The 13,303-nt window shown below is 39.1% G+C and overlaps 1 protein-coding gene across 5 annotated transcripts in view; it reads right to left on the reverse strand.

The window, feature by feature from the left end:
• Window positions 1–120: 120 nt before the first annotated feature.
• The window catches only part of IGF2R (insulin like growth factor 2 receptor), a 56,102-nt gene continuing 42,919 nt past the window's right edge, over window positions 121–13,303 (reverse strand). For all 5 annotated transcript variants that reach the window (XM_048067886.2, XM_066994156.1, XM_048067884.2 and 2 more), the window contains 13 exons: window positions 13,128–13,277; window positions 11,896–12,057; window positions 11,183–11,390; window positions 10,645–10,791; window positions 9,950–10,184; window positions 8,821–8,957; window positions 7,737–7,851; window positions 6,657–6,803; window positions 5,066–5,250; window positions 4,131–4,317; window positions 2,873–3,037; window positions 2,215–2,284; window positions 121–1,784 (listed from right to left, as the gene is read on the reverse strand). In XM_048067886.2, the coding sequence (XP_047923843.1) occupies window positions 1,383–1,784; window positions 2,215–2,284; window positions 2,873–3,037; window positions 4,131–4,317; window positions 5,066–5,250; window positions 6,657–6,803; window positions 7,737–7,851; window positions 8,821–8,957; window positions 9,950–10,184; window positions 10,645–10,791; window positions 11,183–11,390; window positions 11,896–12,057; window positions 13,128–13,277 (2,310 nt within the window). In that variant the 3' untranslated portion in view covers window positions 121–1,382. The remainder of the gene's footprint in view (window positions 1,785–2,214; window positions 2,285–2,872; window positions 3,038–4,130; window positions 4,318–5,065; window positions 5,251–6,656; window positions 6,804–7,736; window positions 7,852–8,820; window positions 8,958–9,949; window positions 10,185–10,644; window positions 10,792–11,182; window positions 11,391–11,895; window positions 12,058–13,127; window positions 13,278–13,303) is intronic.

Here is a 13,303-nt window from a genome sequence, read left to right on the forward strand (position 1 = left end):
CACACTGATCTTTATGATCAAACATTTTGAGTGATGTGATTATTAGCTATGACAAACAACAGAAAAGGGTATCACCAAGCTGATGACCAGTATTAGCCCAGCATAAGAAAGATTCCAGACTTGAGATGTGGGGATTTGGAATACCCACGTCATATCTTTTATTGAAATTGCTGAATACTTCATATTACACTATTTTGATTCAAAATGGAGTTTTTATAAAAAGAAACCATTGCTGAAACTGAATAAGCCAGCCAAAATGAACAATGAAGAGTTTCAAAAAAATTCAGACCAACACATGTATTTGTAAAATTCTTTGAAACCTTATCATTGCCCATGTTAAACACCTGGAAAAGGCAAAACTGCTAGAGGAAATTTGACTTCCATTAATTGCCAGCAACACTGCAAATCAATGACCACGGCCAGGACCTCGGCCTAAGATCTAGCTCTTACACTATCAGAAAAGACTAGCCCAATTCTTTTCTTGTAATGAATGCCAGAGAGGTATCATGCAGACCAGGGCTCCTCTGGTTGTTGGGTTTTTTGGGTGATGATAAACTGGGCAGTGCAAGCTGTATTCTAAGAATTCTGCCTCTGACCTTGAAAAATCTTGTTCTGTGTAGTCAGTCTAGTCCAGCCATGATCTAGGAAAAAAAATCTTTGGATGCTCGTCAGCTGCTCTGGCAAATACTGATGAAGTCAGTCATATGACCAGTACCAAGAAAATATCATGCAAAGAACAGCAACCATTCCAGGCTAAAGCTATACAGAATTGTACCTTTCAGTCAATACCTTTGAACCAATGATCTGTTTAAATTAGAATGGATATTCAAATTTACAGGATAAATTAGACCAGTTCTAAAATTTACATCAAATCATCCCAACACAGAAAAGTTATATTTTTCCTTGTCTTACAATGGATGAACCCATAGAAGGGCAAACCCATAGAATAATACCCTGCCGGCAGGAAGAACACATTGCTATAAGCAAACCTGAGTAGTGAGGATCAATAAATACAAGGAGTTAAAATGCTAGTAGTCATAACTTGAATCTCAGGAGCCAGGGGCTTAATTCAGCTCTAATCTTGTCCTTTGAAAGGTTCCTTTTTAAGCAAGCATTTAACGTCTATGCTGAGGCTTAAAAAAGTTGTCCTGGCTAGAGAGAGTCAACATAACTCAGCTAACTGGATGCTAGAAATCCAGTCATTACTGAACAGATCATTGTAAACAACCAAGACATCTTTCTCTTCTTCCCTTTTCAATGGTTTCTTGTTAAAGGCAAAATTCAGAAAAATCTTTCAGGCTGAAGTCCTCATATTTGGTTGGAAGTGTTGTCCCATTTTATATATAATCTCTCTATATATATTTGATTAGGCACAAGAGGAATTAAACATTCAACAAGTCCTCATCACTATCATCATGAAATGATGCTGTATTTGTAGAGTTCTGTGCCTGCTGTTGACCTGACTTGGCTTTTGTTTTCCTTTCCCTTCCCCCATTCAGCAAGTAAGCTTTGTCATCACTGCCAAGGCTCGGTGGCTTCTTTTGTGGGTGCTTGCTTTTGTCTAGTCCTCTTCCTGTCTGAATCTTTACATCTGGAATGGTTAACACTTCATCCTCACTGTCCAAGTCATCCACATGGAGAGATGTAAAGGCTTCAGATGTAACAGACTTGGTAGTAACGTGACCATTCTCCTGCACTCCTTTTGCTGTTCTTTGATTTGGTGCTGCAATTTCCTCCATAAGCCACTCTGTTTCATTCTCATTAGCTTCTTCTTCACTGTTTATCTACAAGAAAAAAAAAGCAAGAGGTTTCTATAGCACTCCAGACTCTTCTACATACATTGATCTCCCCAGTTGTCAGACCCACTCCACACATCCTTGGGTTTAATTTAGACTGAGATAGTTAACAGCACACACTTGCAGTATTACTATTGCTTTACAGTGTCTGAGGTGTACTCTTCTGGCAGATTTGTTATTTGGCTATTGTTTTTGTATTATTTGACTGTTCATTTCCTCAACTCTGTTCTAAAATGGGAAAGGTTCCCATCTTACAATATAAATATAGACAATTAGCTACGTAGCTTTCCTGAAGCCACACGCATTCATTTCCATTGGCTGAAGGAACTGGAAATTAAAGGTTTTTATCTATCCATTAGAAGAGCTTCACATTAAAATTTGACAAGAAACAAAACCTTTGGTTTTGCTACTGTATTACCTTTGTGTATTTGTAGGAAACACCTGATGTTCTTCTGCAGCAGTTTGTTATCTTGTTTACTACAGTCTCCCTAAAGAAAAGGAAGAACACTGCATTAGGAAGACTATATTCCCCTCAATAGCCCTCACATTTCAGTGGATTTCTATCAAAGCATTTTACCAAGCAAGCTGTAAGCTGTCACGTAGCAACAATTGACCCTAAACCATTCTAATTACTACAGCATCATGGACTGAATATTACATCTTCCCCCTTTACCACAGCTTCAAGGTGAATACAGACCAGAGGTGTTTTAGTCTTAAGGGAAAAAAGCAACCTTGTCTGGAAAGCAGAGAAGCAGCATGACTTGTGTTTGTTCTTTGCTATGGTTCCAGCTTGACACCATGAAAGGAAAAGGACAAATACTAACAATATTGTCACGTGGGTTTATCCTCAGTTAGTAGTTGCTCACAACAGAGACTAGCCCAAACCAATTGTGCAGTCCATCCCTCTTTACGTGGGCCTTCAAACAATAACGGAGAGTTTGGAAAACTGTTGCTTGACACTTGATGCTGCCAGCTGGAAAACAAAACTTCAGTCTCTGAAGTTCACCACTTCCCCTTCACTGAGGAAGCCAAATTGTCCTACCAAAATTTTTCAAAGCCTCCCAATCATTTCTTACCTTCTTTCTTTCTTGTAGAACAGCAAGATTATCAGGCATGCAGTGAGAACAACCAGAAGGACACTCAGCACAGCACCAACTGCCTGACTTCTCCTTGAAAGACCTTTATGTACTTGGGCTTCCTGATCAGATTGGCCCTCACGGCTTCCTGGAACACTGGTTGATCTAATAACAAATTGGGAAGAAAAGGAAGATTAAGATCTACTGACAAACTGCATCAAACTAGATTGGGAACAGATTTAAATTAAAAATACTATACCAGCCTGTCAGAATTTATAAAGAACAGAATTTAGGGGGGTTTATTCTAAATAAGTCACTGAAAAAACAAAGATAGATACTGTGCCTACATCGTGGTGTGCTTTTAAGCAGTGCATAAAACTGAAACAGTCAAGACTAAAGTGTGCAATTACTAAAGTGTGTGATTAGACACCAGATCTTAGACAGCAGCAGCTATCCAGTCGAATAATTAAACCTGCACCTGAGCAAGCTGTAGAAGCTACAGCAATTATTTGCCTTCCATCTGACAGTGGCTCTACGCAGACTAACAGAAAATCCCCTGCTTAAACCAGAATGAACAGTTTCCCTGTGCTTTTAAGCTAACACCTAGAAGATTACAGTCCTAGAATTATTTCATTCTTTGCAGCAAGGCTGCCCACAGCGTCAAGAATGCAGGTAAGCACTGAGATGCATCATTTTGCTTTTAAACCACTGCCTGTCACCTCATTACTCCGTTCCATAAAATAGAGAGTTCAATTCTGTAGAATAAAGAGATCAATTCACTGCAGAAATACCTTGTTATTTCTATGACCTATAATGATTTTTTCACTCTAGCCTGAAGAAGTGGGCAGAGACATAAGCCAGTTTTTGCTGTTTTTTAATTTTTTCCAGGCAATAAGGCAAGGAAGACAAAAATCCAAATACTCCTTACTCCTCTCAGTAATGTGAAACAGCATGTTCTCAGCTACACTAAGTTTTACTTAACAGGAAGAACGGTATTAAATCTTACCATATCTCTCCATTATTTCCACTGCAAACAGGAAGCTTTTAGATCCATATCACTTTTAGATCCAGATCAATTTGACTGCTAAATAAATGCTTGCCATGCACCAAACATTACACACATGGACACTAATTCCATTTACTCTTAAGTCTACTTTTTTAAGCTTGTCCCCAACCTCCCACCCCATTACTCTGTCAAGTAAAGACAAAAAGCCTTTAGCTGAGAAGAGTTACTTTAAGAAAACAGTTAACTACTCACATTAGTGGACACACAGCAGATGTGTACCAGGTAAATAAGTACTGACAATCTGCTGTTTCATGGAGAAATTCAGGGATGCCTTCCTTTACATGTGAATTGCAGTGGAAGAAAATTGTTGAGGAGACAAACTTTGATTTATCTTTACCACATCTGGAGTCTGATGAAAATATGACATCCAAGTCATCATCTAGAAGAAGAAGAAAACCTTATTTAGCACTTCCTTGAAAACAGCCAAGAGAACTACACCCTAAAAAGTTGTGTGTTTGCATCTACGTTATCACATGTATTTGTTCTGCAGTAAAAGCTTACATTTTGCAGCACCTGCAGGTGAGCTTATACCTTCATATAGCTCATTCCACCCAGTTGCTGCGGAACAGTGGGTTAAACTCTTTACAGGGAAAAGCAGCTAGCTGGAACACCACAAGCACAGAGGAAAACAGGAAACCTAGTCTCATCTTACATTATTTTTACTGAAATCTTTCAACAAGTGTCGAGCCCAAAATCTACTGCTAAGGCCACATTCATAACTGGGCTCACATAATAGAAAGAAGCAGCCTAAATTATAAAAATCATACAATGGTTGGAAGGAACCTTAAAGAATACCTAATTCCAACACCCCTGCCACAGGCAGTGACATCTCCCACTAGAACAGGTTGCTCAAAGCAGCACCCAACCCGGCCTTGAGCACCTCCAGGAACGGGGCATCCACAGCTTCTCCAGGCAACCTGTTCCAGTGCCTCACCACCCTCATGACAAAGAATTTCTTCCAAATACCTAATTTAAATTTACCCTCTTTTAGTTTAAGACTTGGAAGAGAGACTCCAGACAACTTTACAGAAATGGTTTAGCATAGATGTCATGAAACAAGAACTGTTTTTTAATAGAACAACTCAAATGGAAGATCAAGCAATTACATCTAGTGAGCAAGTACTTACCCTCAACGTAATATTTAGCTTTTTTGGCAAATCCAATTCTCCGAAAGCGACGCTCATTAGTTTTAACCTGACAGATGTTAGCTTCAGAGCACTCTGGGAAACTTGAGTTTGTTATACCAGAAAGCTGAATTTCATATAGATATTTATCTCCATTTGTCCGTATGTCACCAGAAGCTGTGTACAACCTGAGGAGACAGAGGGCATATCTATGCTAAGTCTAAATTCAGACTTAGGTAATTTCCAAGACTTAAGACTGGCAACAGCAGTACCTGTTGCGTCAAGCAGATTTCAGATCAAGTTGGAGTGATAGACTCATCAGCCAGAAGAGACACAGGACAGAAGCTTCCTCCTTGAGTATTACAACCAAGTATTATATTTAGCATAAAGCCTTCTAAGAACACATCAAAACCAAACTCTTCTAGTTATACTGTCCTCAATGGGTGCACGAGCACTTAAACACCTCTAAAGGAGTAAGACAAACTGAATACAAAGTATGATTCAGCAGCTCTCACGCAAGCTAGCATACTGACCATAAAATCCATATTGAGTGTTCTGTAGCTATGATAAATAGCCTGGCTTAGCTTTCATGAATTAACAAGCTTTCGCCAGGTGGGCAACTAGATGTACCCAAGTGCTACCCAACTACTACTTACAATCATATCCCTCCGTGCTGCTGGCAAGACTAAAAATGCTCTGAGACTCAGTTATTTATTTGTTCTAGCCACCTGCTTGAAGACTGAGCTTGATCAAATGTGACTTGACTTTAATCCCACATTACACGAAGTTTCTCATTTCATCCTGACCTCCTCTACTCCCTCATCCAGGCCTGTTTGATTTTACCTGATAACGTTATAAGCAGAGAAACATGCATGCGCAGCAGGTCTATTCAAAATGCATTTGCTCAGTTACACCAATCCTGCGCTCTTCAATGCACACTACTGAATTGTGCCCTGCAGGCAGAGTTTATTCTTCCCATAACACTACTATGGACAGGTTTCCTTCCATAACACTAGAATTGATGTTAAATACAGTTATTTATAAGAGTTTCTGGAGCAGAATCATACGCCATGCTAGTACAAACAGTGTAACTGCTGGTCTTTCCCTGCCTGTCCAGAGTTCAGTCATGCTTGAACATTCCTCCAGAGCTGTACTCCTTTGCTTCTAAGGTTACTAAAGCATGGGTTCTTGCTTGCATATGGATCTGCTGAGCAGGAAGAAAGGTAATTTGAAAAGAGTCAAGGAGTACTGTAGATAAAAATCAGGATCTCTGATAATGATCCAGTGTCTACACATTATGGAAAAGAGCAATAACCCACAATAACGCATTCTAACATCAAGATGGTGTATGTGCAGCCTTTAGATTAGTCTTGAATACCCCAGGACATGCTCAAAGTTTTAAGCCCAGCTGTAAGCTGCAGTAGCAACCAGAGCTTTAAGTCAGCCATTGTTACAAGGCTGTCAGCAAATTCCCACTTAACAGCTAGGAATTGTTAAGGCAAATTGGAACATTCATACCAAGCTCTTTTCTTGCAGTAGAGTTCTACAGAACTATATTTTTATTTTATTATTTTGGTTTGGGTCTTTAACTTACTTGTAATAAACATCCCCTAGAGAAAAGTTTTTCCCAGTTGTAGGATTAATAACTGTTCCATTCACTACCTCCACCTCCTGTGGCTTCACGGCACAAGCTGCACGTGTGTCCCAAGTGATGTAGTAAACACAGTTTTTTTCATCAATCCTGCCAAACAACAGATAACTGATTATTCCAGGAAAGAGTAACAAGCACTTCGTATCTTGAGTAAGAGAAGACATAGCTATTTGCTCACGTATCCTAACGATGGTGCTAACCATCATGCAAAGAGTAAGCTAGAATAGTAAGCACTGAAAAGGTATGTAAGTTATATTGATCTTATCTGAGGTACAAGACAGCAGTCACCTGACTTCACTTAAACTCCGGCTTCAGAAGTTCTGGAAGTCACACAGTACATCACAGGGTTTTATTTAAATACTGTAGCTAACTAACATGCGAGTTTGCTCTTGGCAGGTTTAATGCTTTGCACTTTATCTGGCCAGGACAAGAAATATAAGCTAGTCAAATTTTGCTGCCTAGTTCTTTGACTCAGGCACAGCCTCTTGTTCAGTTTCTTTATTCTACAGCCAATATACAGTCAACCAAAACCAGACTGCAAAAAGCCATTGAGGTTTTTTAGTACTTGTGATCATGCACATATAACTCAGTCTAGACAGTGTCTAGTTAAATAATCTGTACTGATATAACAAGAAAGCTTTGGTATGGTTAAGTAATGGAGCAAAAACATGTTTTATTATCTGAATTGCTTATCTACAGTAACTGTTGTCTACTAAGTAGATTTGGAGCAAAGTTACTAAGAAGAGCAGTTATACTACAACTGACAACGTAACAGCATCCCAGTCTAATTCAGGAGCGGAACGCCTAGATTTTTGCCCAGGCAATTTAAAATATACAGAATACAGCTATTTATGAAAGTGAACGAGTACAGAAACTTCAGGAGATCCGTGTCTTACGAATACAGACCAAGATTACTCTAGGGGCTGTCCAACAGAATAGAGGGTCACCGTCCTGAGACTTAGTTATTAGAGGTCCAACAGAAACCACGAAGATCAGTCAATAGTACGCTAATTTGTTACCCACCTCTGCAGCAGGGGCATGCCAACTGTTTTTGCGCATTTCAGTTCTATAACTGTAGTTACTTTCTTGTTTTTCCTGCACTCCTGCCCACTGGAATAACTAATATACACTGTATCACCTAGAAGAGAAATAGTGATGCAAGGTATTCGTAAGCAACTGACAAATTTCCTTTGTTTTTTCTCCAGACTTCATTACTTTAGACTAACTTCTAGGTCCTTCCACCCCACAAATCATTTACCAGTTACAGCACTTGTGTGATTTGAGGCTTTCACCATGATGATCATTTAAAAATCACTCCTCCAAAACTTTTGCATTCACATAGTACCTTATGTTCAGGTTGCCAGTATGGGTATGACTAACTTTTATATTTAACGTGTCCTTTTTGACATCTTAAGAGCAAGTAAACAGCTTATAAACAAACTCGGGCAATTAATAAATGCAATATATCCTTTTTTTTTTGTAGCTGGTTGGAAGACTTCTCATTTTCACAAACTTCACAGCATTTTTTAAAAGATTCTTTAAATTGAAAACTTGAATAAAGTTGGGATTTCTACTCCTTTTCTTAGGCGAGAAGCCACTTAGTCATCTCTCACATGCTGCTTTAATTGGAAGCATTAGCAGACATAGGACAAGTTTTTCAAAACAGGATGAACCAAAAATAATTCTCCCCTCCCACAGTCAGAGGTTGGAAGGTACCTCTGGAGGTCATCTTATCCAACCCCCTGTTTAACAGGGTCCCCTAGAGTCATTTCCTCAAGACCATGTTTAGACTGCTTTGAAAGACCTCCAAGGAGGGAGACTGCACAGACTCTATTCAACCTGCGCTAGTCATCCTCACAGAAAGTGTTTCCTGATGTTCAGACAGACAATTCACCTGTTATAGCTTTAATTACAACACTGCTTATTTGCTTTAATGTTTTCTCATGGCCTAAACACTACTTTTAATTCTGTGTTGTTCTCTTTAAACAGAAAAAACTGAAGACACATTGGCAAAAGTATCTCAAAGTTGAGTAGAATCCTTTAAGAGCCATTACAGCTAGGTTGTAAGATTTGGTTCTCTCAGCTCAGGAACAAAAGTTAATTATACCTGTCACATTCAGCTTCTGTGTATGAACAAGCCCAAGAACTTCAACATCTCCATTGTTGCTTTTCCTACAAATACTGGCTCTTTCAGGGCAGCCTGTGGGTCCTTCATGTACCCTCTGACAGAGATTCAAATAGTACCTAAACAAAGAACATGGCAGAAAAAAGCTTCTTTAGGCTAAACTGTCAAGATGAAATATAAGCTTTGTAAACTCTTTGCAAGGAGCTAGCCACATTGAAAGATCAAACCAGCTGAAGGAATAAAGCACATTAACACTTAGCAGGTTACTCTTAGTTATTTTACAGTAGATGACTGTCCAGAGAAACTGATTACCGGATTAGTTCACTAGTTAGTTTTGACCCGAGTCAAAACTAGAAATTTGAACGGAGACAAGGAATACACAAGTTCTCTCTCAGCTGTAGAGCTTGTAGGGCTCTCAATATAAGCCTCTTTGGAGTTATACCAGTTAAGTTTTATAAGAACAAAAGAACTAGGAGCATTACAGTTTATGTAGGGTTTTGTTAACCCACAGTTTACCGTAATTTTAGAATTAGATGCTAATTTTTGAACTAGATGCTCTTATCCTTGCCAGTTCACTTCTTTGTTAACCAGGTGGGTCAGACTAGAAAGGCTGATGACTTCCTGACATTTACATTTGCTTTTAGGTTGATACTGGCATTTTTTTTCTGCCCTGTCTTTATGGAGATAAAGCCTTTCTTGAACTTCAGACAACATGTTATGTGCTTGAGTCAAGAGAGAACAAACAAAACAATAAGATTTTTGATCAACTTACCTAAGAATTAGAAAAAGGCATTTAGGCTACAAAATTTAAGATAGTTTAAGCAGAAAGTTTTTAAAAAGCTTTTGGTTTAGATTTATTAATTCTTTAAAAGGAAACCAATAAAGGGGAAGCGTGATGATGAAGACCATAATTATTCATCCTGTTCAGATAAAATGGGTCCCTTTGTGCTTTTTTTTTTTTAAGGTCTACAAACAACGTTAAGCATCTATAGCTTTAAGATGCTGTCAGAAATTTAAACAACCCTGAACATGGACCTGAACAGAAGTACTATGCCACATTATAACTTCAGCTATATATTGAGCAGCAGGTTGCTCCCTGCTCATTACTCACGAGTTTCCATTGTGGAAGAAGATCCATGAGCCTGTCAGAGAAGACAGCATTCTCAAGTCATAAGTTTTGTGTTTCTCAACAAACTTGCACTCCATCTTCTTTGGAGGACAAACAGCCTGTGTCTTCCATTCAAACGTCACAGCACAGCCCAGCATCTCACTCATAAGGTATGGACTCCCACTGCCAGCATTTTCATCACATATGAAAATAATGGTAGATGCCCTTCTTGCAGTTGCTATAAGAAGGGAGGTTGGAAGAAAATTATTTTGCAGGAGTCTTCCAGACATGTATAGATTTTAGTGTAGCAATTCAGAGGTATGAGAAATTTTAATCAGGTATTATTCCAGAGAGAGAAGCAGCATAAATGCTTTACCTAGTAACTTCCTTCCCTAGGTTAACTTCCCATGCTATTTTTTCAGGAAGTTGTGTAACTCCTCCCTCCAAGATGAGGGATGTCCATCAAGGCAGTCAGCACTTGAACATGTGGTTTTGAATCACTGTGATATCTAAAGGCATGGACTTTCTCTTTCAACTCTCTCAAGTAAAATTAGGTTTGTTCCATAGATTCCTTACCTTGCCCACTCCCACCCCTTTCATTTCATTGCGTTACATCAGAGGTCTTCTGCCCAGCCTAATAACAGCTAACTCACACTGTTAACTCAGAGCCTTGTATATTAGATATAACAAGTTCTTACCATTAACACAATATCCCCACTTTCCATCTCCCTGGTAGTCTGCAGTTGTAGCACACCACGGCCTCTTCTTTTCTTCCGTAATACATTGCTCATAGCTCTTCCCTTTGTACTTGAAGGGGAACACACAGAGCTCTCCCTTTTCAGTCACTGAGAAAGAAAGGTATGCTCTCTGAACAACATGCAGTCGAATAGCAGGCATATCCAGATCCAGGACCACACCCAAAGCCTGCACATCAACACCATTCAAGAAGAGTCATGTGCAGAGGCCGACAACAAATACTGAAACATCGAGTCAAAACCCAATCAGAAAACTCAGATGTAGCATACAATTAGCTATGATCACCCCTACAGAAAAATTGCGCTCTGTTCCAAAAGAGAAGTGTTGATCTTGTAGGTGAGTATGGTGCACATGACTGAAAACCATGTTTCTACTATGGTATCCAAAATAGATGCTCCTTCCCTCCTTTAGCAACAAAACTGAGATTTAAGGGTAAGAAAGCCAACAACTCTTTACATAAAGAGTCTGCTGCAGTCTCACCTGGAGGACACCGATCACCTCCTGTATACTGCAAGATGACTGTTTCATCCTGGCGGCTATAGTCCATTTTCATTTCTTTTAGGCTTCCAAAGGATGACACGCCACTTTCGGATGTTAGGCACACTGCTCCATCTTTGCATTTTCCCTGGTACACATCTGCTGCTTTACTGCATACACTAACATGGTAACTTTGGGATCCAGAAAGTACCTGTGTGGACACCCAGAAACATCAGAAACAAGGTTTTAAAGGCTGGACTAGATGACTAGGTCTTTTCCAACATAAATGATTCTATGATTCTAAGGCTGCCTCTTGAAGCCTGCAAGTCAATACTTAGAGAGAACAACCAGGGTGCTTTATAAACTAAAACTCATGCAGTCCTTGCTTAATGCAGATAACTAATTTTGCAAATTTGGCCTTCATTTATGTAGCAAAGCTGCAGGTAAGTACACCCATGGGTCCAAGGATACAGCATGTTCAGCAGACATCTTCGCGTTCAAGGCCAAATCAAGATTCCCTTCAGTGAAAAGTTCTCCTTCCTTTCCAACAGTAGAGTCATGAACTTCCCCCTCAGAAGCATTGAAAGGCAATGCTCTCATGTTACTCCCTCTGTCAAAAGGCAAACCACCACTGACACTGACCACAGCTGCAGCACACACTTCAGTCTCTTCTCACATTCCAGGAAGTTTAGAAGAACCTTCTGAGAAGACTTTACCTCAAATGATCTTCCAGAAAGGCTGGTCAGGTTAAAAGTATAGTGTAATTGTTCATCAGTCACAGAGCAGCCCAAAGTTTTCACTTGATCAGGGCACACAACCGGAGTTTCCCACTCAAACACAAAACTGCAGTCAAGTTTCCGTATCATCTTTGGCTTGCCCTGTTACCAAAGACCACAGTAAAAGAAGATTAGGTTTAACCTTGGAAAATTTGCTCTTTTCTGCATTATTCTTTTCCCTCCAGCAGTTAACCTCAATTATTACTCACTAGGTTTTACTGACTGTAGGACAAACTCCATACCTTAATATTGCAACTAGTACCAAAAGAGCCCTAGGTGAAGAACTTTCTACCTACCTACAGAAAACAAATAGGAATTGAAGTAGGAAAGTTTTCTTATTATAATTAGGGTCGAGATTTTGATGTTCACCTCGGTTGCAAGCAGGAAAAAAAATGTGTGAGTTTTCTGTATTTCTCCACAACAAAAAAAACGTTAAGAAAATTAACAAAGTTAAGGTATGGACAGAATGCTGGTTCCTTTGTCATCCTATTTTAAATGAAGTAGTAGTATGGCATGTGTAATACTCAGAGCCACCTAGGATTTCAGTTCTCCCCCCATCTTGATGGAAAATGGATGGAAAACAGTTCCACTGAGCATCTTTAAGAAGATCTAGTGTGTCACAAATACCAAAGTGCTTCTTTACTGTTTTCGTTTACAAAAAATTCAGGGAATGTTAAATTCATACCACCACACAGCTTCAATTGTTCAGGTGTCAGTGAAAAAACATAGCATCTGAATGCAAATTTTGAGAGTTGTATATGATTACATAAGTGGTTACATCACAGGTGAAATATTTCATAATAGCTTTATAAACAATTACACTGGTTTTTGTTTTAGCTTATGGTACAAGTTCAACCTTTTGGACCCAGACAAAGTACAATAGAACATTAAGCTTAATGCCAGCAATAAGTTATCAGTACATTACTTCAGTGGAATCTGATCCTTGAAACCATCACAACTTGATACTTTCAAGCCTGAAGTTCATGCTCTATGAAATTTTGCCTAGTTTAGAACACAAATACTAAGCGTATTCCTCACTCAACCGTATGAAACAAGACCATCCTTACGTGCTGGAAACGAACCATTGGTTTAGCTATAAGCAAAGCTAATAGTTGTTACTCCCCACTTCTCATTGCACTCCAATATCAACATTAATTTAATAGATATCTTACCAGACCAGTTCCTTGGCTGCAATGAAATACAATAAGAGAAGTATAGTTCAATTTGTTGTTTATCTGACAAGGAGTAGTGCTGGTGTAAGTGATGTAAACCTCATTTACTGCCTCTTTTAGCTTGGGAGGTTCAGTAACACGACCAATATCCTACACAAGCAAAAACATATAGTAAG

The sequence above is a fragment of the Anser cygnoides genome, chromosome 3 (genome assembly GCF_040182565.1).
Source record: "Anser cygnoides isolate HZ-2024a breed goose chromosome 3, Taihu_goose_T2T_genome, whole genome shotgun sequence".
Taxonomy (NCBI): domain Eukaryota; kingdom Metazoa; phylum Chordata; class Aves; order Anseriformes; family Anatidae; genus Anser; species Anser cygnoides.